Source organism: Somniosus microcephalus, chromosome 19 (assembly GCF_052327205.1).
Source record: "Somniosus microcephalus isolate GS21.2 chromosome 19, FLI_Smic_1.0, whole genome shotgun sequence".
In the NCBI taxonomy this organism is placed as follows: domain Eukaryota; kingdom Metazoa; phylum Chordata; class Chondrichthyes; order Squaliformes; family Somniosidae; genus Somniosus; species Somniosus microcephalus.
Genome location: NC_141005.1, coordinates 38,828,854 through 38,851,731, shown reverse-complemented (window position 1 = coordinate 38,851,731; position 22,878 = coordinate 38,828,854). Strand labels below are relative to the sequence as shown.

At 45.0% G+C, this 22,878-nt stretch overlaps 1 protein-coding gene across 1 annotated transcript in view; it reads right to left on the bottom strand.

Annotated features, from left to right (window-relative positions):
• tmem120b (transmembrane protein 120B) overlaps nt 1-22,878 on the bottom strand; it is a 77,725-nt gene that overhangs the window by 8,788 nt on the left and 46,059 nt on the right. Inside the window, exons 7-8 of the mRNA XM_085961631.1 lie at nt 9,778-9,843; nt 7,039-7,100 (exon numbers count right to left, since the gene is read on the bottom strand). Coding sequence (XP_085817757.1) covers nt 7,039-7,100; nt 9,778-9,843 — 128 coding nt within the window. The remainder of the gene's footprint in view (nt 1-7,038; nt 7,101-9,777; nt 9,844-22,878) is intronic.

Here is a 22,878-nt window from a genome sequence, read left to right as displayed (position 1 = left end):
TACTCACCAATAACCTGCTCACTGATGCCCAGTTTGGGTTCTGGCAGGACCACTCGGCTCCAGACCTCATTACAGCCTTGGTCCAAACATGGACAAAAGAGCTGAATTCCAGAGGTGAGAGTGACTGCCCCTGACATCAAGGCAGCATTTGAGCGAGTCTGGCATCAAGGAGCCCTAGTAAAACTGAAGTCAATGGGAATCGGGGGGGAAACGCTCCACTGGCTGGAGTCATACCGAGCACAAATGAAGGTGGTTGGAGGTCAAGCGTCACAGCCCCAGGACATCACTGCAGGAGTTCCTCAGGGCAGTGCCCGAGAACAAACCATCTTCGGATGCTTCATCAATTGTAATGTATATACCTTTAAGGGCGGGGAACTATCTTTTACAGCTCATGTATACTGCAGTACCGGCAGTGACCACACCTGTATATAGTACTGAGTAGTAATCTGTACAGATCAGTTCCAGTGTGAGCCATGTTGAGTAAACACCTGTTGTACCGTTCTCCTGCAGTCTGTGTCTTATTATACACGGACACAACATTGGCGACAAGGCAAGTTCGAACCTACCTGCAACTCTGCATCACCTCCCGGGGATTCGTTCCTGGAGATCAGTGGATTGGAGGTCAAGGTCAGAGACTCGGGCGTCGACCACGGGCAACCGCCCAGTCATCCAGCAGAGACTCGAGAATTGCGGGGGAGGCTGCCGAGAGCCAGGCTTGGCTTTCCAGTCGAGGTGGTCCAGCGAAACGGGCTGGCAACAGGTAGTGCGCAGACCCTTCCCGGACAGCGGTGGGCTAGAGCCCGACCGAGCGGCACAGCAAAGGGCCGAGCAGCATCGACGGGGGAGAGAGAGAGAGAGAGCAGAGCGCAGCCGGTGTTCAGGGGCCGAGCAGCGTCGAAGAGAGGGAGAGAGAGACGCGCAGAAACCTGCGAGGCGCCGCCATTGCCACGAGGACCGCCGAGAGCGGCATTGGCAGCAGCGCAGGAGAAGCGCGCAAAATCTACAGGGCGCCGCCATTGCCACGAGAACCGCCGGGAGCGGCGTTGGCAGCAGCGGGGGAGGAAGGAAAGCGCGGGAGACGCCATTTTAAACCACACCCAAAATGCCGAAGAGTGGCAGTATCACCGCATTTGACAATGAAGTCGAAGATTGGACTACATATGTCGAACGAATAGAGGTATACTGCAAGGCAAATGAGGTGTCAGATGACAAGAAAGCGTCGGTATTGTTAAATTTAATGGGTGCAAAGACGTATGGTTTATTACGAAATCTAGTAACCCCAACGAAGCCAATGGAAAAGAGTTTTGAAGACATAGTAACGAAAGTACAGGAACATTTAAACCCCACACCGCTGCTGATAGCAGAAAGATTCAAGTTTCACAAACGGAACCAGCATAAGGATGAAAGCAATGCTGATTATTTAACAGAACTGCGCAAACTATCGAAACACTGCCAGTTTGGAGCGGGACTGGCAGATACCTTAAGGGACAAGTTTGTGTGTGGGCTTCAAAGTGAAGGAACCCAGAAACGGCTTTTATCTGAAAAGGACCTTACGCTGGAAAAGGCTTTCAGCATTGCGATATCATATGAAGCAGCAGCACGGGGCGCTGCAGAGATACAACAGAGACCGCAAGAATATGGCACAAACGAAATGTCATATGGAACAGAGAAGTGCTATCGCTGCGGCAGAACAACACACGACCAGAATGATTGCTGGTTCAAAGACAAAGTGTGCAGACACAGTGTGGAAAAGTAGGACACATAGCACGAGTCTGCAGGTCGGGAAAGAAAACCAGCAATAAGAAACCTACCAAAGAAAAGTACAAGGTGGTACATAAGATGACGGAGAATAGTTCAGACGAACAAAAGAGTGATAACGACTCAGAAAGCAGGGAACTGAGTTGTCTGAAACTACATAATGTGATCACAACGGAGGATCACCGAACCATTTGGGTCACTCTCAAGATAGCAGGAGTCCAGGTAAAGATGGAATTGGACATAGGATCAGCCCTAACAGTCATAAACCGACGGGACTACGAGCGGCTATTCTCACACATACCCTTGAGACACAAAAATTATTTTGAAGACATACACGGGACAAAAAGTCTACCCCAAAGGAAAAATAAGGGTGACCGTTATATATAACAGTAAGGAAACACCAAAACTAGACCTGTATGTATTGCAAGATGGAGGACCACCATTACTGGGATGTGAATGGATCCGGAAAATACAACTGGATTGGCATTCCATACAGACACTGACTGTGGCTGACAAAAAGGATGACGACGTCACACCTGGGCGACTGTCAAAGATCCTAACTGACGCGAAAGAAGTGTTCTAGCAAGGACTCGGAACACTAAAAGGCATGACAGCGACGATTAAAATTGAAGAAAAGGCAAGCCCAAAATTTAAGGCCAGACCGGTACCTTATGCGATCCGCCCAGCCATCGAAGCAGAGCTGGAGAGTCTGGAATGTTCAGGTGTACTGTCCAAGGTAGACTGGAGCGAGTGGGCTACACCCATCATCCCTGTGATGAAAAAGTTGTTGAGCAGCACGCCTGGGGAACCAAGGAAGGTTCACATCTGTGGGGACTTTAAGGTAACAGTGAACCCAGTCCTTCACACCGTACAATATCCACTTTCGCGGATTGAAGATATTTTCACCTCGCTATCTGGAAGGAAACGCTTCACTAAGATTGATCTGGCCCAGGCGTATCTGCAAATGGAGGTAGAAGAAGCATCAAAAAAATACCTCACAATCAACACCCATAAAGGTCTCTACCAAGACAACCGGCTGGTATTCGGGGTAGCATCAGCTCCAGCTATTTGGCAGAGGGCAATGGAACAAGTCCTGCAAGGGATCCCAGGGACCCAATGTTATTTGGACGACATCCTGGTCACGGGCAAAAATGACAGTGATCACCTTGCCAACCTGGAGCAGGTGCTCACTAGATTGCAGGAATATGGGCTCCGAGCTAACCGCCCCAAATGCGAGTTTTTTCGAAAACAGATCTCGTATTGTGGCCACGTTATCAATAAAGAGGGGTTACGTAAGTCCCCAGAGAAGATTGAGGCAGTAGTCAACGCTCCAGCACCGGAAAATGTGTCACAACTGAGGTCGTTCCTCAGGCTGGTAAACTACTACCATAAGTTCTTGCCAAATTTGTCTACAATACTACACCCACTGAAAACCCTACTGCAAACTGAGGTGCCATGGAAGTGGAGTGATGAATGTAGACGAGCTTTCCAGAAGAGCAAAACACTAATCACATCGAAAGAGGTATTGGCCCATTACAACCCAGCATTACCAATTCGGTTAGCATGTGATGCGTCACCCTACGGCATTGGAGCGGTGCTGTCGCACAAATTCTCGGACGGCTCAGAGAGGCCAATAGCCTTTGCGTCACGATCACCAACCTCAGCCGAGCGTAACTACGCCCAGATTGACAGGGAGGCCCTCAACCTAGTGTGGGGAGTGAAAAAGTTCAATCACTATCTGCACGGGCAGAAATTCACCTTGCTGACTGATCACCAGCTTCTTGTCTCCATTTTTAATCCGAAGAAGGGCGTTCCGGTGATGACTGCGCAACGACTACAAAGATGGTCACTTTTTCTAGGGGCGCACCACTATGAGATTGAATATAAGGGCACGAAACAGCATGGAAATGCTGATGGGCTATCACGCCTGCCACTGCCTACTGCGGAGGAAGCACCAGCAGTGGATCCTGTCGAAATATTCCATTCGACTATAGTTGAATACCTACCGGTAACTAACGCTTGTATCGAAAAGGAAACCCGAAATGACCTGACACTGTCTCGGGTATATGATTTGACGGTGAAGGGATGGCCAGCACATGGCGACTCACTGTTGCCAGCATTCTCGACAAGGAGAGAACAGCTGTCAGTGTACCGGGGGACCTTGATGTGTGGATCCCGAGTGGTAATTCCACCCAAGTTAAGGGATAGAGTGCTCAATGAGCTTCACGAGGGTCATCTGGGAGGGGTAAAAATGAAAAGCCTAGCCAGGGCTTATGTGTGGTGGCCGGGAATCGATAAACAAATTGAGGACCTGACCAAGAGCTGCTCAGGATGCAAGAAAGTCCAAAATGCACCACCACAGGCCCCTCTACACCCATGGGAGTGGCCCTCATCTCCATGGCAACGGGTGTATATTGATTTTGCTGGTCCATTCATGGACTCAATGTTCTTAATAGCCGTGGATGCGCACTCGAAATGGCCTGAGGTCATCAAAATGTCCTCCAACACCACAGAGAAAACTATTGCAGTCCTACGGACCATTTTTGCCAGGAATGGCTTGCCAGAACAGATTTGCTCCGACAATGGACCACAGTTTGTGTCCGAAGAGTTCCGGAGGTTCTTGAAAAAGAATGGGGTAAGGCATTACACATCCGCCCCGTATCATCCAGCCACAAATGGATTGGCTGAGAGGTTCGTACAAACCTTTAAGAAGGCAATAAAGGCTATGTACAATGACAACATTCCGCTGCAGCACAAGGTGGACAATTTCCTGTTCGCCTACCGGAATGCGACACATGCAGTCACCAAGCAGGCCCCAGCCATGATGTTCTTTAACCGAAGGTTAAGATCTCGCCTGAATTTGCTCAGACCAAACGTACGAAGAGATGTTGAGAGTAAGCAATTCCAGCACATCCATGAGAAGCCAACAAGGAGCTTCAATGTAGGGCAACCAGTCTTGGCCCGCGACGACCGAACAGAAAAATGGCAGCCAGGAACGATATGTACACGGCAGGGCCCACTAATGTACACAGTGGACATTGGGGAGAGCATCGTGAGACGTCATGCTGACCAGATCCTAGAGTCACAGGAACATGTCAACCCCATGCCTCGCCCGTACGTACCTGGTGATGAACCCGACGTACAGGTCGCATCTACCCCAGAAACAGTAGCATCGGAAGCTGATGAACCAACCGACGACAGGGGGCCAGAATCGCCTCCGCACCAAGAGCAAGACACTCGGGAAAGGCGCTATCCAGAAAGGATCAGGAAGCCTCCCCAAAGACTGAATATATAAATAGACTATTTTCAGCTAATGTTGCATGTTAAAAGTGTTAATTGTAATTAGTTTGATATTTAAATTGTTAAGAGTGTTATGGTACTGTTAATCTAAAAGGGGAGGAATTGTAATGTATATACCTTTAAGGGGGGGAACTATCTTTTACAGCTCATGTATACTGCAGTACCGGCAGTGACCACACCTGTATATAGTACTGAGTAGTAATCTGTACAGATCAGTTCCAGTGTGAGCCACGTTGAGTAAACACCTGCTGTACCGTTCTCCTGCAGTCTGTGTCTTATTATACACGGACACAACATCAATGACCTTCCCTCCATCATAAGGTCAGAAGTGGGGATGTTCGCTGATGACTGCATAGTGTTCAGTTCCATTCACAACTCTTCAGATAATGAAGCAGTCCATGCCCGAATGCAGCAAGACCTGGATGACATTCAGGCTTGGGCTGATAAGTAGCAAGTAACATTCATGCCACACAAGTGCCAGGCAATGACTATCTCAAAAAAGCGAGAGACTTCTAACCACCGCCCCTCGTCATTCAACGGTATTACCATCGCCGAATCCATCAACATCCTGGGGATCACCAGAAACTTAACTGGACCAGCCACATAAATACTGTGGCTACAAGAGCAGGTCAGAGGCTTGGTATTCTGTGGCGACTGTCGCACCTCCTGACTCCCCAAAGCCTTTCCACCATCTACAAGGCACAAGTCAGGAGTGTGATGGAATACTCTCCACTTGTCTGGATAAGTGCAGCTCCAACAACACTCAAGAAGCTCGACACCATCCAGGACAAAGCAGCCCGCTTGATTGGCACCCCATCCACCACCTTAAAACATTCACTCTCTGCACCACCGGCGCACCGTGGCTGCAGTGTGTACCATCTACAAGATGCACTGCAACAGCTCGCCAAGGCTTCTTCAGCAGCACCTCCCAAACCCGCGACCTCTACCACCTAGAAAGACAAGGGCAGCAGGCGCATGGGAACACCACCACCTCCAAGTTCCCCTCCAAGTCACACACCATCCTGACTTGGAAATATATCACCATTCCTTCATTGTTTCTGGGTCAAAATCCTGGAACTCCCTCCCTAACAGCACTGTGGGAGTACCTTCACCACACGGACTGCAGCGGTTCAAGAAGACGGCTCACCACCACCTTCTCAAGAGCAATTAGGGATGAGCAATAAATGCTGGCCTTGCCAGCGACGCCCATGTGCCATGAACGAATAAAAAAAAGTTTCCAACCAGGCTAAATGGTGGGAAATTGCATGGATGCATATTCCCTGACAGCTACGTCGGAGCAGCACTGGTCTTAGTACCCATGTAAAAAAAATAAACAAAACTGAGAATAGCAAGGGTGGGAGGAGAGGGTGCGAGGGAAATCAGATAGCTATCATTTGACTTTGTCTGCACAGATGAAAGGGTAAAAGCTGGATTTTGACAAGGAGGGGCAGGGTTAACAAGGCCCAGGTTAACACACTCCATGTAAAAGTTCACAGCCCAGAGAATATACAATATCATGTAGGTCCTCAAAGTAAGTTGAAAAATACAGTAAAAAAAACAAGGAGGCAATTATTCATTTACTTTAAAAAGTACAGCTTTTTTGAATGCAAAAAAGGAGCACAAAAGAGCTTAAGAATGTTAACCGCAGATCCACTTAGGCCAGTCTATTTGTAACTCATCTATGCAATTACCATAGGAATCAAGGTTTTGCTAACCTTACATGGAAATAAAGGTTTTAGCCGCCACTTTGGAGCGGTGACCCTATAGTCAGCCTGATGGGTAGAAATGCAACTCACAATGTTCAGGCTAAACTCTCCAAGGTGATGACCAAAATCTCCATTATGATGCAACGTGAACAAGTACTTGTTTCTTAAACTGATTTACCTCACTGCCCTAGTTTCTCCCTTCCCAAAAAGTGGCACATATCTCATAATGAAAGATGCAAAAATCAAAAAGAGGCAGAGAAAACAAAATACTTACTTTGATAAATGGAAAATGCTAGAAATTGACTGCGAAACATCTGATACATTAATCCATTAGGCCTTAAGTGCAAAAGAGAAGAATTATTAATAGAAGAAAAAAAGGTTCCGAAGTATGCATATACATTTTCTGATCATTAAAGTGAACTGTTAATTTACATCGGCATACAAGTGATCTTTAAAAAGTCATTTAAAACCGAGGTGAAAAAATAGTGCTGCAAACTAAGCTAATAAAAAGCATCTGATCCTGTCTTCACCTCATATCCCACGTCCTTTTTCTAGCAAAGGATCATTTTTTTAAATTTTTCGTTCACCAATTCTACCCCCTCACCTTTGACTTTGACACCCTAACTGGGCTATGGTGCCTTGAGCACAGTTGCCCTTCAGTACCTCACATAAGTGACCATTATTTATGTATGAGCCTGGACGGTGAGTGTTGGCAGGCGACTGGATTGCGGGGACATAACAGCCCAACCTAATCCTGTCATTGGAACAGGAGTAGGCCATTCAGCCACACGAGGCTGTTCTGCCATTTAATTAGATCATGGCTGATCTGTACCTCAACTCCATTTACCTGGCTTGGTTCCATATCCCTTAATACCCTGGTGTAACAAAAATCTATCAATCTCAGTTTTGAAATTTTCAACTGACCTCGGCTCAACAGCTTTTTGGGGGGCGGGGAGTGTTCCAGATTTCCACTAGCCTTTGTGTGAAAAAGTGCTTCCTGACATTACCGCTAAATGGCTTAGCTCTAATTTTAAGGTTAGGACACAAAAGTTCTGGAGTCCCTCACCAGAGGAAATAGTTTCTCTATCTACCCTATTAAATCCTTTAATCATCTTAAACATCTCAATTAGATCAACCCTTAATCTTCTATGCTCAAGGGATTACAAGCCTAGTCTATGCAACCTGTCCTCATAATTTAAACATTTAGCCCTGGTATCATTCTGGTGACTCTGCACTGCACCCTCTCCAAGGACAATATATCCTTCCTGAGTGCCCAGAACTGAACACAGTACGCCAGACGTGGTCTAAGCAGAGCTTAATATAACTGTGGCATAGCTTTCACTCCTTAGTACTCCATTCCCCTCGAGATAAAGGCTAAAATTCCAGCTGGTGTCTGCACATGTGCACTTCCAGAATGGTCACAGTATCGTGAGCAGGAGCTGAAACACATGGGTTGATTTTGCCTTCTATAAGTCAGGGATGCTGCAGCCAATTGTAATGCCCCACTACTTTCCTAGCTGAGATTAGCCAATGCAGCACAGGCTGAGGATGAAACCTTGAGCCTTTCCTGTTGTATGGCCAGGTATCATAACTAGAGGTGCATTTACCCTGGGACATTGGAACCGGTTCTGGGGGAGGTGGGACCAATTCAAACCGGACGGTTTGCACCTGGGCAGGGCTGGAACCGATGTCCTAGGGGGAGTGTTTGTTAGTGCTGTGGGGGAGGGTTTAAACTAAAATGGCAGGGGGTTGGGAACCTGAGCAGGGAGACAGAGGAAAGGGAAACAAGGATAAAAGCAAAAGATAGGAAGGAGAAAAACAAAAGTGGCAGTCAGAGAAATCAACGGTTTAAATCAAACATGGCCACAGTAAATAATAATTCTAATAGGTCTAAGAGCGTTAAAAAAACAAGCCTGAAGGCTTTGTGTCTTAATCCGAGGAGCATTCGTAATAAGGTGGATGAATTAGCTGCGCAAATAGAGGTAAACGAATATGATTTGGTTGGGATTACTGAAACGTGGCTCAAGGATGGCCAAGACTGGGAACTCAACATTCAGGGGTATTCGATATTCAGGAAAGATAGGCAAAAAGGAAAAGGGAGGTGGGGTAGCATTACTGGTTAAAGAAGGGATTAACACAATTGTAATGAAGGATATTAGCTCTGATGATGTGGAATCTGTATGGGTAGAATTGAGGAATACCAAGGGGAAAAAAACGTTAGTGGGAGCGGTATATAGACCTCCAAACAGTAAGGCGGAGGTTGGGGATGGCATTAAAAGGGAAATTAAAGAAGCGTGCAATAAGGGCACAGCAGTCATCATGGGTGACTTTAATCTACATATAGATTGGGCCAACCAAATTAGTAACAATACTGTGGAGGAGGAATTCCTGGAGTGTTTACGGGATGGTTTCCTGGACCAATATGTCGAGGAACCAACCAGAGATCAGGCCATCTTAGACTGGGTATTATGTAACGAGAAAGGATTAATTAGCAATCTTGTTGTACGAGGCCCCTTGGGTCAGAGCAATCATAATATGATCGAATTCTTCATTAGGATGGAGAATGAAGTAGTTGACTCAGAGACAAGGGTCCTCAATTTAAATAAAGGAAACTACGATGGTCTGAGGAGCGAGTTGGGTAGGATTGATTGGGGAATGGCACTCAAAGGGTTGACGGTGGATAGGCAATGGCAAACATTCAAAGACCGAATGGATGAGCTACAGAATTTGTTCATCCCAGTTGGGCATACTGAATTTGGGTGATCAGCCATGATCGCATTGAATGGTGCAGCAGGCTCGAGGGGCCGAATGGCCTACTCCTGCTCCTATCTTCTATGTTTCTATGTTTACCCACTGAACAACTGGGGAGGGGAGGGAGTCCATAAATTAACTTTAATGTAAATTTTACTGTATAAATTACCATTTTGTTGCAAGAATTTCCCAAAATATGTTAGAATGTTCTAAAGTACACTTTTCCCCAATGTTGAATTATTAAAGAAAGTTTGAAGCTTACCATGTTAACATGACCCCAGAGAGAAATGTAGACACATAATGATGAGACACCCACCAGCCCTTGATTCTATCAGATAAAGAAACAACAAGTGGTGAAACATTTATGCTTGTAACCAAATTAACAGTTTATTTAAGTCACTTATAATGTGGTATGTTCAATCCACTTTCCAAAATACCAAAAAGCATCAAAGTTGATGGAAGTTCTCTAGCACTGCAAGATAAAAACTTTAACAATGAAAGAAATCTATGATTAAAGAAACAAATTTAAATCCATTGTGCATACCCAATACAAGTTTTTTAAATTACAAATTATACCACAAACAGAAGATTTGCTTCCCTTAGCCATAAATTCAAGCTATAAAACTGCTAAAATCATGAAATGCGCATCTAATCTGCACTAGTTCAAACAGCTAAATTTTAAAAATCTGGTGTCTTTTTTTGAACAAGTCTACTGGCCGATGGTGATCACCTGACCTTTCCAACTGAAATACACTCTCAATCTCATTAGGCAATAATTAGATGAGCTTTCAAAATTTAGTGTCACTTTTAAGTTATCTCATTTATTAAAAGTAAATATGATTGCTCTAACATGTCGTTTTCTAGCAATCTCTTTGGTTGCAGCTGATCACGTGACCAAACTGGTTGTTCTGTGCCTGACTGAGGGAAGGGGCTCTGCACCGATACTGGTAAAGACAGGGGCGTGGCGGGGATTCAGCAGATTTGGTTGCTATAAACAAAGGACTGTTCCTGTGTCAACTACTACTCATTGTTTTTTCAACACTGGAACTGATCCAGGGGAACAATGTGGCTGAAAAATCAATTGGTCGCTTGTAACTGCCGTTCACTAGTTCCTGGTAACTCATTATACCATGGAGTTATCACAATGAGAAAGTATCACATTGCAGTTTCCCCTGATTTTTCTTGGGGTACAAAATAAAATCCCTTTTCAAATGTAATACCAAGGTCAGATGTAATACCAAGGGCAGCATCATGCCACTAACAGCATTTTTAAATCTTCAAGGTAGGATGCACTGTGGACAACTAATCAAAAATGCAATTAGACACATCTGGATTCCCAATCAGGCACACGTGGCTAGTGGTGACCGTATTGGACAATACTGTTGTAGTCGATTTCCTGTGATTTTGCAGAGTCTTCAGACCAAGTGTATTCAACAACAACAACAGCTTGTATTTATATAGCGCCTTTAACGTAGTAAAACGTTCCAAGGCGCTTCACAGGAGCGTTATGAAACAAATTTTGACACCGAGCCACATAAGGAGATATTAGGGCAGATGACCAAAGTTTGGCCAAACAGGTCGGTTTTAAGGAGCGTCTTAAAGGTGGAAAGAGAGGTAGCGAGGCGGAGAGGCTTAGGGAGGGAATTCCAGAGCCGAGGGCCTTGGCAGCTGAAGGCATAACTGCCAATGGTAGAGCGATTAAAATCAGAGATGCTCAAGAGGCCAGAACCGGAGGAGTGTAGATATCTCAGAGGGATGTAGGGCTGGAGGAGACTACAGAGATAGGGACCGACGAGGTCATGGAGGGATTGGAAAACAAGGATGGGAATTTTTAAAATTAAGGCGTTGCTTAACCAGGAGCCAATGTAGGTCAGTGAGCACAGAGGTGATGGGTGAAAAGCACTTGATGCGAGTTAGAAACATAGAAGATAGGAGCAGGAGTAGGCCATTCGGCCTCTCGAGCCTGCTTTGCCATTCAATGCGATCATGGCTGATCATCCAAGTTCAGTACCCGGTCCCTGCTTTCTCCCCATACCCCTTGATCCCTTTAGCCTTAAGAAATATATCCAACTGCTTCTTGAATATATTTAATGAATTGGCCTCTGCTGCCTTCTGTGGTAGAGAATTCCACAGGTTCACCACTCTCTGGGTGAAGAAATTCCTCCTCATTTCTGTCCTAAAAGGCCTACCCCTTATCCTTAGGCTGTGACCCCGGTTCTGGATTCCCCGACCATCGGGAACATCCTCCCTGCATCTAGTCTGTCCAGTCCTGCCAGAATTTTATAAGTTTCAATGAGATCCCCTCTCATTCTTCTAAACTCCAGCGAGTACAAGCCCAATCGACCCGATCTCTCCCCATACGTCATTCCTGCCATCCCAGTATCAGCCTGGTGAATCTTCGCTGAACTCCTTCCATGGCAAGAATATCCTTCCTCAGATAAGGCGACCAAAACTGCACACAATACTCAAGATGTGGTCTCACCAAGGCCCTGTACAACTGCAGCAAGACATCCTTGTTCCTGTACTCAAACCCTCTTGCTATGAAGGCCAACATACCATTTGCCTTCTTAACCACCTGCTGCACCTGCATGCTTACCTTCAGCGACTGGTGCACAAGGACACCTAGGTCTCGTTGCACTTCCCCTTCTCCCAATCTATTGTCATTCAGATAATAATCTGCCTTCCTGTTTTTGACACCAAAGTGGATAACCTCACATTTATCCACGTTATATTGCATCTGCCATGCTTCTGCCCAATCACCCAACCTGTCCAAATCATCCTGTAGTTTCTCGGCATCCTCCTCACAACACACACGCCCACCCAGCTTTGTGTCGTCTGCAAATTTGGAGATATTACATCTAGTTCCCTTGTCTAGATCATTAATATATATTGTGAATAGCTGGGGTCCAAAGACCGATCCCTGCGGTACCCCACTAATCACTGCCTGCCACTCGGAAAAAGACCCGTTTATTCCAACTCTTTGCTTTCTATCTGCCAACCAGTTCTCTATCCAAGTCAATACCTTGCCCTCAATCCCATGTGCCTTAACTTTACACGCTAATCTCTTATGCGGGACCTTATCGAAAGCCTTTGAAAGTCTAAATACACCACATCCACTGGTTCTCCCTTATCTATTCTACCAGTTACATCCTCAAAAAATTCCAGTAGATTAGTCAAGCACGATTTACTTTTGTAAATCCATGTTGACTTTATCTGATCCTGTCACTGTTTTCCAAGTGCTCTGCTATTACATCTTTTATAATGGACTCTAGCATTTTCCCCACTACCGATGTCAGGCTTACTGGTCTGTAGTTCCCCGTTTTTGCTCTACCACCTTCTTTGAATAGTGGGGTAACATTAGCTACCCTCCAATCCATGGGTACTGTTCCAGATTCCATCGAATGCTGGAAGATGATCAGCAAAGCATCAACTATTTCTAGGTCCACTTCCTTAAGTACCCTAGGGTGTAGATTATCAGGCCCTGGTGATTTATCGGCCTTCAACCCCATCAATTTCCCTAACACCATTTCCCTACAAATACTGATTTCTTTCAGTTCCTCCCTTTCATCAGACCCTATGTTCCCCGACATTTCTGGGAGATTATTTGTGTCCTCCTTTGTGAAGACAGAACCAAAATATGTATTTAATTGGTCTGCCATTTCTTTGTTTCCCATTATAAATTCCCCTGATTCTGACTGCAAGGGACCTACACTTGGCTTCACCAATCTTTTTCTCTTCACATATCTATAAAAGCTTTTACAGTCAGTTTCTATGTTCCCTGAAAGCTTACTCTCATATTCTATTTTCCCTTTCTTAATTAATCCCTTTGTCCTCCTTTGTTGAATCCTAAACTGCTCCCAATCCTGAGTTAGGACACAGGCAGCAGAATTTTGGATGACCTCAAGTTTACGGAGGGTAGAACGTGGGAGGCTGGCTAGGAGTGCACTGGAATAGTCTAGAGGTAACAAAGACATGGATGAGCGTTTTAGCAGATGAGCTGAGGCGGGGCGGAGTTGGCGATGTTACGGAGGTGGAAATAGGCGGTCTTAGTTATGCTGCAGATGTGTGGTCAGAAGCTCATTTCAGGGTCAAATATGACACCAAGGTTGCGAACAGTCTGGTTCAGCCTCAGACTGTTGCCAGGGAGAGGGATGGAGTTTGTGGCAGGGGCCGAAGACAATGTCTTGTTGGACTAGAAACATACTCGTCTAAAAAGTAGTCCTGGATGCGTTCTGAAAAAGCATTCTCAATTTGATGGCATGCATTACCTTTATTCCAGTTTATTTTGGGTTAGTTAAAATCGCCAGTATTATTGCCCTATTTTTGCATATTTTTCTGAACTGCCTGCAGACCACCCCCTCTATCTCATCGGCTCTGTTTGGTAACCTGTAACTGCACACCAAAAATTGTACCATTTCCAATCCTCTTTCTTACAACAACAACAACAACTACATTTTTCAGTCTTCTTAAGAATAGACAAGGATTACAAATAATCAAAGAAAAGGGTGCTGGACTGGAAACAACTTAATCCTTATGCTCTCGTGCTGTGATAGAATCCTTTACTAACAGACACCCACTTCATTTTTCCCTCCCTATCTCTCCTGAAAATGTTGTAACCAAAAGTATTAAGTTCCCAGTCTATCCGCATGCATACCACTCAATGGAGTGTTGACCCTTATTGCCTTTTCTGCTTTTCTCATTTAATTTTTTGATGTGGCTTTCCCCTTCTGCAATAGTGTTTTTATCTCTCACTACCTGAAATATCTATCTTTCCCTTTCTCCTCTGATATTTTCTCAATACAGGAAACTTTGTGATATCTGGGACCGGCGTGTTGCCGATCTATCAAAACTGCCGGACATACAAAGTTAATGTTGAAGCATACGGAGGTTTTCATCTCCGTATCTGACAACAAACACTGTTGCTTAGCAACAGCTTCTAAAGAGTCGGCTGCAGCTGCAAGCGTCTGTAGCTGAAGCTGTTGCTATAGCTACAGACCTTGCAGTGACTGACTGGGGGGAAAAAAAAGAATGAGATCTAAAAAAAAACGTACAGAAAACGGCTCCTGATGTTTGCCGTTAGATCGAGTATTCCGGACATACAACCTCCGGATAAACCAAAGTTTCCTGTATCTGTTTCAGCTAAATCTTCTGCGTCTATTCCAACAGCTTTATTAGCCCTGCTCTCCCTTTCCAGTTTCAATCCTAGACTTTGCCCACTCCCTGTCATATTAGCTGCTTTCCCTCCCTTACCAGCAGTTTTCCATCTGTTCCCGGATATCCTTCACACAGGCACCAGGTCGCAGTGACTCCCAGTCATGACTGCAAAAAAGGCTATGTGTACACCTCACTGTAGATTCCCCACAATATCACTCTCCTATACTTGTTGTCTGCCTGCCTCACACCCCATTGGATAGTTTTGTTCTGTGGTGCCGCAATGTTGCTGAAGATCACCCTCCTCTGATTCACTGTCACTGTTCACCTTGGTGTGGAGATGCCGGTGTTGGACTGGGGTGGACAAATGTAAGAAGTCACACAACACCAGGTTATAGTCCAACAGTTATTTGAAATCACAAGCTTTCGGATGCAGTCCAACACCGGCATCTCCACACCATGGCTACTATCGACACCACAAACTGCCGGCTCAAAGTGGAGAGGATCTCCAAGAAGATCGCGCATATCGAGGCTCCGAAAGCTTGTGATTTCAAATAAAACTGTTGGACTATAACCTGGTGTTGTGTGACTTCTTACAACTGTTCACCTTGCACTTATCCACCCCTATATATTCTATATAAATATATATATGTATGTATACTGGACAGTTCCAGCTACTCTGGTTCCCTGCCCATGTGAGTCATCACCCTCTGTTGCCTCTGTGAATGATCAACCACACTTCTTTCTCCATTATTCCCATGTCCTGAATTATTTTTCACTCTTTCTTGGGTGACCACATTTTGGAGAGCGCAATCCATTGTGTCTAATGATGCTGAGTGTGGCAAATTCCTTTGCTCCCAAGCCTCAGTTTTCTAACACTTCGTGTAAATGTGCAGTTCCTGGACACACTGAGGATCCATGATGTCCCACATATCGCACTCCACACACATCACAAAGATTCTTTGCACTGTTATCCCTTGTGTCTGACTTGGAAAAATGTAGATAGTGTTAACCTGAACTTCCACTAACGCCAAACGCTTGCAAGAATCAAGCTCCTCTTAGTATTCATTATAGGGAAAGAAACTCCTGTCCAACTGTACCTCAAGGCTGAACTCCCTCTCGGGCTGAAGTCCCCCTGACGCTAACCTCCACATTCCACTGGCCTCCCTCAGCTCGAGGTCAGCATTTCACACAGAATCACAGAAACCCCACAGTGCAGATAGAGGCCATTTCGGCCCATCGAGCCCACCCGATCCCCGTAACCCCTACACCAACACATATCCCACCCTATCCCTGTAACCCCACGTATTTAATCCCCCTAACACTAAGGGTCAATTTATCATAGCCAATCAACCTAACCCGCACATCTTTGGACTGTGGGAGGAAACCTCCTTATTAGTATGGCAGTCATATTAAATCTGCATTGTACATAAATACATAGATTATAAATGTGCCGACTGGTAGAAAACAGTTTATGCCCTTTATCCAATGATGACAACACTTTGGCAGTGGAGCATGTAAAAGGCAGAGCTAGTCACGTGCACTCAAATAGTCAGAAGGAGTCTGCTTTCTGTCCTCCAAATCAATTTGAAGAGAGTCACTGGAACAGTTAAGTTATTTCAGTCTATAGTAATTGAAAGGTTACATGTTTTGTTGCCCTTTTTTTGGAATAAGTTTAAAAAGTGGGCTTTACATGGGAAGTACTGCTGTTGATGCAAAGTGAAGGAAACAAAACCATCTGTAGGAGGCGCCTTTGGCTCCTCTGATACTGGCTCACACCAAAGGTGGAGTATCGACAGTGGTCCTTCAACCTCGAAGGTCACCATCTATGGACGTCCTCATGGCTGTGTGGTCCTTTGTGAGGGGCACAGAGGTTCCTACAACGTGTGCGTATGACCACCCTATTTTGGTCACTTGGTCATTACTGCTGTTGATAGTGTAATACAAGGTGTCTGCTGAGTGGTTGCTACTTTATTTTTTGCCTCATCTCTTTCGTCATTAGCAACGCTTCCGTCAGGCTTGTGGTTAATAGCAGTTTTGTCAAAAGCAGCAGCAGAGTACATATGTATCTTCATCTGGTCACATCTCTTATTTTATTTTTGTTGATACAAACGATTGGTCTCCCATCTCATGTTTTGTTTGAAATATTAGTTACCATAAATTTGGGTAAGAAGGCTTTCAGTAATGAATAGGTGTGATATTACAAGTGCATCGCAATGGATGTAGTTTCCAATATATAGTTTTAAAACTAGTTGACTTTCCGTCATTTCTTATCAGCAAATTTTTGATATATTTATTTACATATGAATATAAACTTGGATATACCTATCTAGAATGAATTAATAATCTTATACTGCATGACTTCAATTATAAATTCTTATATTATGTCCACATTTAAAATGGAAATTTCTCACACTGCAATTATATCCTCCCACCACTGGTGGCAATATAGTGCCTCGGTTTTGCATCTCCCAGCTCCTCAACCTGTACTGAAGAGAAACTCTTTTGCTCCACCTAACACCACCTCTCAGTTTAGCAAATTGCTAGACATTTTGCTACTTCACTATAAAAATATATAAAGTCAAAGTATTATAATAATAATAATGATAAATTGAATGACTCCAGTATTGCCAACCCCACTGCCTCATAAATCAGGAGACAACTCTTAAAAAATGAAATTTGGTACAGAAGTCACGAGTACTATTTTTTGCCCAACCCGACCCCTCACTGACCTTTGCTCCCGGACAGGAAGCGCATTCGGCCATCACTAACCAATTACTGGCATAAGAACATACAAAATAGGAGCAGGAGTAGGTGGATCGGTGGCCCAGCTGTCGTGTCACTCGCAGGCCAGCCTCGCTTTGTTTTTGACTGTTACTCTTTCCGGAACATAGCCTCCTCCAGCCCGACAACCACCCCGAGATCTCTGCGCTCCTCCAATTCGGGCCTCTGTTGCATTCCTGATGTTAATCGCTCCCCCATTGGCGGCCGTGCCTTCAGCTGCCTAGGCCCTACGCTCTGGAATTGCCTCCCTAAACCTCTCTGTCTCTCTGCCTCTCTTCCCTCCTTTAAGAGGCTCATTCAAATGCACTTCTATGACCAAACTTCTGCCCTAATATCTCCTTATGCGGCTCGGTGCCAAATTTTGTTCGTTAACTCTCCTGTGAAACGCCGTGGGACATTTTATTATGTTAAAGGCGCTATCTAAATACAAGTTGTTATTGTTTCCCACTGATCGAACTACATGGCTGACCTACTCTCGTATCTCCAGCTATAAACTACTACAAATCGCCTTGTGTTCTTTTTTGCGCATGCGTAAAGCGCGTATTTTTTCATGTATGTGCAAATCGACGTTTTCCAAAAATCCCGAGATTAAGGCATTCCATCGCGGGTGATGCTTTATTTCACTCCGAAATCGCGCGTCTCGCAATGGATTCGTGAGAGTTGGCAATAATGTGACTAATACTCGGGCTAAATTACATCCACACACCCTGGACTCACGCCATCTCATCCTGTTTCAGCTATCTCTTCAAAAAAAAAAAACAACCTTTGATCCCTCCGTCCTTGCAAACTACCGCCCCATCTCCAACCTCCCTTTCCTCGCCCAAGTCCTTGAATGTGTTGTCTCCTCCCAAATCCACGCCCATCTTTCCTAGAACTCCATGTTTGAATTCCTGTAGTCGGGTTTCGGATCCTGCCACAGTACCGAAACAGCTCTCATCAAAGTCACAAATGATGTCCTGTGTGACTGTGACACAGGTAAACTATCCCTCCTCATCCTTCTCGACCTTTCTGCAGCCTTTGACACGGTTAACCACACCATCCTCCTCCGACGCAACTTCACCATCGTCTAGCTGGGTGGGACTGCACTCACCTGGTTCCATTCTTATCTATCCAGTTGTAGCCAGTGAATTATCTGCAATGGCTGCTTTTCTCGCTCCCGTACTGTTACCTCTGGTGTCCCCCAAGGATCTATCCTTGGCCCCCTCCTATTTCTCATCTACATGCTGCTCCTCGGCGACATCATCAGAAAACGCAGCGTCAGTTTCCACATGTACGCTGATGACACCCAGCTGTACCTCATCACCACCTCTCTCGATCCATCCACTATCTCTAAATTGTCAGACTGCTTGTCTAAAATCCAGTACTTGATGAGCACAAATTTCCTTTATTTGATGTTGGGATATAAAATGGGGCAAATCACTGATGCGAGAGTAAAAGAACAATTTGAAAATAGCAACCACAATATACTTAAGTTCAATGCATGAATAGAAAAGGATTACAAATAATCAAAGAGAAGGATGCTGGACTGGAAAAGGGCACTGGACTTGAAAATGGCAACATTTGGTTTGATAAAAAGGGGATCTGGCCCAAATTAATTGGGCAGAAAAGCTGGCAAACAGGTCAATGCATCAAATCCTCAAATACAAGGTGGATCCCATACAGTAAAAAGAGTTCCATAAATTGAGTGTGTAAAATTAAACTGAAAACTTAAACGGGAAGTTTATGATTAAAATTAGGGCTAACAATACAAATGCAAATCATGAGGAATATAGAAAGTGTAGTGGGGAGGGGGGTGGAAGAGAGAAATAAGGGCTATAGGCAATGTGAAAGGAGGCTAGCAGATAAATATAAAAAGGAAATACTAAGGGTTTATATAAGCATATTAAAAACAATAGGACTCCTCAGGAATGAAGGAGTTTAATTGTGGAGCACAAAGGCATAGAAGAAATATTAAATAAATATTTTGCACTTTTTTTTTTACAAATGGCAATGGAAGTGAAAATATATGTGTATGAGGAGGAGGATACCGAATAATTGATGGAGTTAGGTGTAAAAAAAAAAGGAACTGGTTCTAAAAATTCAACATGGATATGTTACCAGGCCTTGATGGCATGCACCACAGGCTGTTAAAAGTCAGAGATAGCAGAGGCTATGCCCACATTTTTTCACTTCTCCTTAAATATACAATTGTGCTGTGTGATTAGAGAATAACTGAAGTAACACCCTTGTTCACGAAGGGAAAGAAAGACAAGCTGTAATGCCACTTGTGGGCAAATTCTTAGAATCCATAATCCAAAACCAGGACCCCAACTCCCTACCAGGTGCCACCACCCTCCAATTGCCAGGTTCCACCCTTCTGTCTCCTTGTCTGCAATGCTCCTTCTCATTCCCTCCTAGCCACCTACTTTCTCTCTCAACCATGCATATTCCATCAACTCCTGAACAGCTTCTCCCATCGGATTCCAGTGCCCATTTCCAACCAAATACATGTTGCCCATCATCTTGCTGTGTACCATGGACCTTTTCTTTTTTTTAAAAAAGGCAAGAAAAACTGAGTACATCAGTATAAAGGAATATATGTGAGCTATATGAAGAGAAAGTGGCGCATGCTGAAGAGAGAGGAGACACAAGGAGAGAGACTTACATAAAGAGAAAGAGAGTCAGAGACAAATGGAGACAGAACACCACAAATGAAAGAAGTGAGAGAGGTTGACAGAAGGAGAAAAGAGTGGAACAAAATTGAAAATAAAAGAGCAATGCAGAAACAATTAGAGTGGGATATAATGCGGCACAAAAGGAGGAAGATAATCTTTTTTTTCCCCCACTGTGAGCCACAGCAGATCAACGACTTGTTATAGTCCAATGTGATAAACTGCAGCTGAACTTTTATCAGCTGTTCTACACCAAAACACTTTGGAAAAAGTGTAAACCAAACAGGAAAATTATTTGGGGAATTATTGGGCTCAACAAGCTCAGAGACATTGGGGTGAATTTTAACATCCCAAAAAACAGGTGGGTTGGGGGAGGGAGAGATGTTAAAACTTTAAAAATCTCAAACCCAACCCGCCCTCTTTAACGGAGTCGGGACACGAGGCAGGCTGCCAACCTGCTCCCAGGAGGTAGGGTGGCTAATTAAATATAACAAGCCTGGCAGTATCAGATTTAACCTGCTTTGCAGGTTTAGCCAGGTAGCTGAAGGGAGGTGAGGACATCTTCAAGGAGAAGGTAAGTGCCTTTACAGCACTGCCTGTGGGCCAGGAGAAGCAGGAGTATGCCCACCCTGCCCCCGGTCACCCAAGCTTATCCCCTTGCCTTGCATAGCACCCCCTCTACCCCATGCTCCCAGTAGCAGCTGCAGGCTCCCTACCTGGGGCTGTGGCCTGCTCCGGAATGATCCCCGCCCGACTGGAAGCCAAGCTTATCAGGCTGACTTCTGGGAGGGGATCCTGTCAAAACATAAAATATGCACGCTGTGGAGTCAATACTCCACGGCATGTGTCCCCCAACCCCCACCTCCACCCCCACAGTCAACGCAAACCAGCCTCATCAGGATCGGGTCCATTAGTACTGAGGGAATACACATTTTCAGTACTCTCTCAGTGTTAAGTATTTAAAGGTTAGGTATATTACAGACTGTGTGTAGAATAACTCCCTCCATCATGGCCCAACTCCAACATCAGTAGAGCACCCTCTACTGTCCAGTATTTTTTAAATTATTCTGCTTTCTACAGCAGCCAGCCTGTTGCCTCTCTGAATAAGACTACTAATTCAGTCAACTTTTGTTTAATTTGGCCAGTTTTATTTCACACTAGAAACTGAGTTGAAATTAACTAAGTTTTTTTAACCCCATCCTCTGCTCCTGAAGGCATTAACTCTCTGTTGGGGTATGGTTTCACAGGTACAGTACTTGCCACTTTTTCTCATATTGGAGCCAAGTGGCAATTATTCATGTGAATTTTGAGAGAGAAGTTTGGTATGCTATTTAATTCTGGGGAGCATTGCAGCCAACTCCAACCAGTCTTCAGCTAACATCTATCCACACAGATGCACTTACAGCAGTGATTACTAGATACAGGAGTGGAAACCTTGTCTGATTTTCCTTTCCTTAATCCAGGAGCACTGAGGCGGACTGTAACCTCCTCTGCTTCCCCAGCTGAGTTTAACAGGGATCAAACCGGAGATGTTCCTGACTGGTGCCTCTCAGCTATTCACTTGATTAACTTGCGAAGCCATCAAAGCAGCCGACACCAAGGAGACGATTTTGCCAGCCCTGGGGAGGCAGGTTTGGAGGTGGGACTGCCGGGAAAATGGCAGAATCTGGGGGCGGGTATCCATCCCGCCCCGAACCCGTGCCATCTTCCCAGGAGACGGGTACCCGACCCGCGCCGGGTCCCGTCTCCTGGAGGCGGGAAGGGGATTACAGCCACTTAACTGCCTGTTAACATTGTCCCCATTTTTCCAACAGAGGTGCGGGCTTCCCGACGTCAGGAAATCCCGCCAGGGTCAGCGAGGCAAGCAATGGGTCTGCAGGGGGAGAGAGGGGTCCAAAAGTGTGCTGTGGAGGTGAGTGATGGGTGCAAGTGTGGAGGGGTAAGTATGTGAGGGGAGTGAAAAGTGTCAGAAAAAGTTTACTTACCTTTGTTTCGTCCTGCAGGCTTCAATCATTGGGGATCCGGAGGCTCCGGCATCTCCACGGCAGAGATGACAGAATGGCTGCTCCATTCTCCGATGTAACAGCCATCTGCTTTCTGCTCAGGAAAGAGGTTTGGTGAGCCTGGAGTACAAGAACTCACCAAACAACAGAGAATGTCAGTGTTTGACAGCTTCTCAAAGTCTCCAACGTGCCCCCATTGGCAAAATCACCCCCAAAGTCTTATGTTATTTCACATTGGGCCTTACAGCAATCAGGGAGGAAACATCATCCCATCATGTTTTCAGCGTTCAAATCCATGTTCAGGAACCATCCACCCCCTAGTGGCTTAAGGAGAATATAGATTTTAAAACCGTAGCAATTTAGATTGCTATTTATCATCATGCTCAATGTGACAATGGTGGGTGTACATGTTAAGTGTATGAGTGTACTAGCTCTTGGCCATTTTTAGAATTTCCACCATTACTGATACCACTGTACTAAAATTGAATGCGTCAAAAATGTAACGTTTCCAATAGTTGATACAAATACCGAGTTATGTGTACTAAATATTGAATCAAATCCTCAGGCCTCTTACCTAGGCTTCCTAGAAGTGGTTTGAGCTTGGTGAGCTCATGTAAGTGAACACTGAGTATTATATGGCTTGATGTCACATGGATTAAATAAGGCTTCCCTTCTTGAGGTGCTATTAACACTTCAGAGACTGACAAGAGCCAGAAATGTCTCTTTTTATTAATTGGCAGACGTCAATATAAAAATTATGTTGGTGACAGGGAA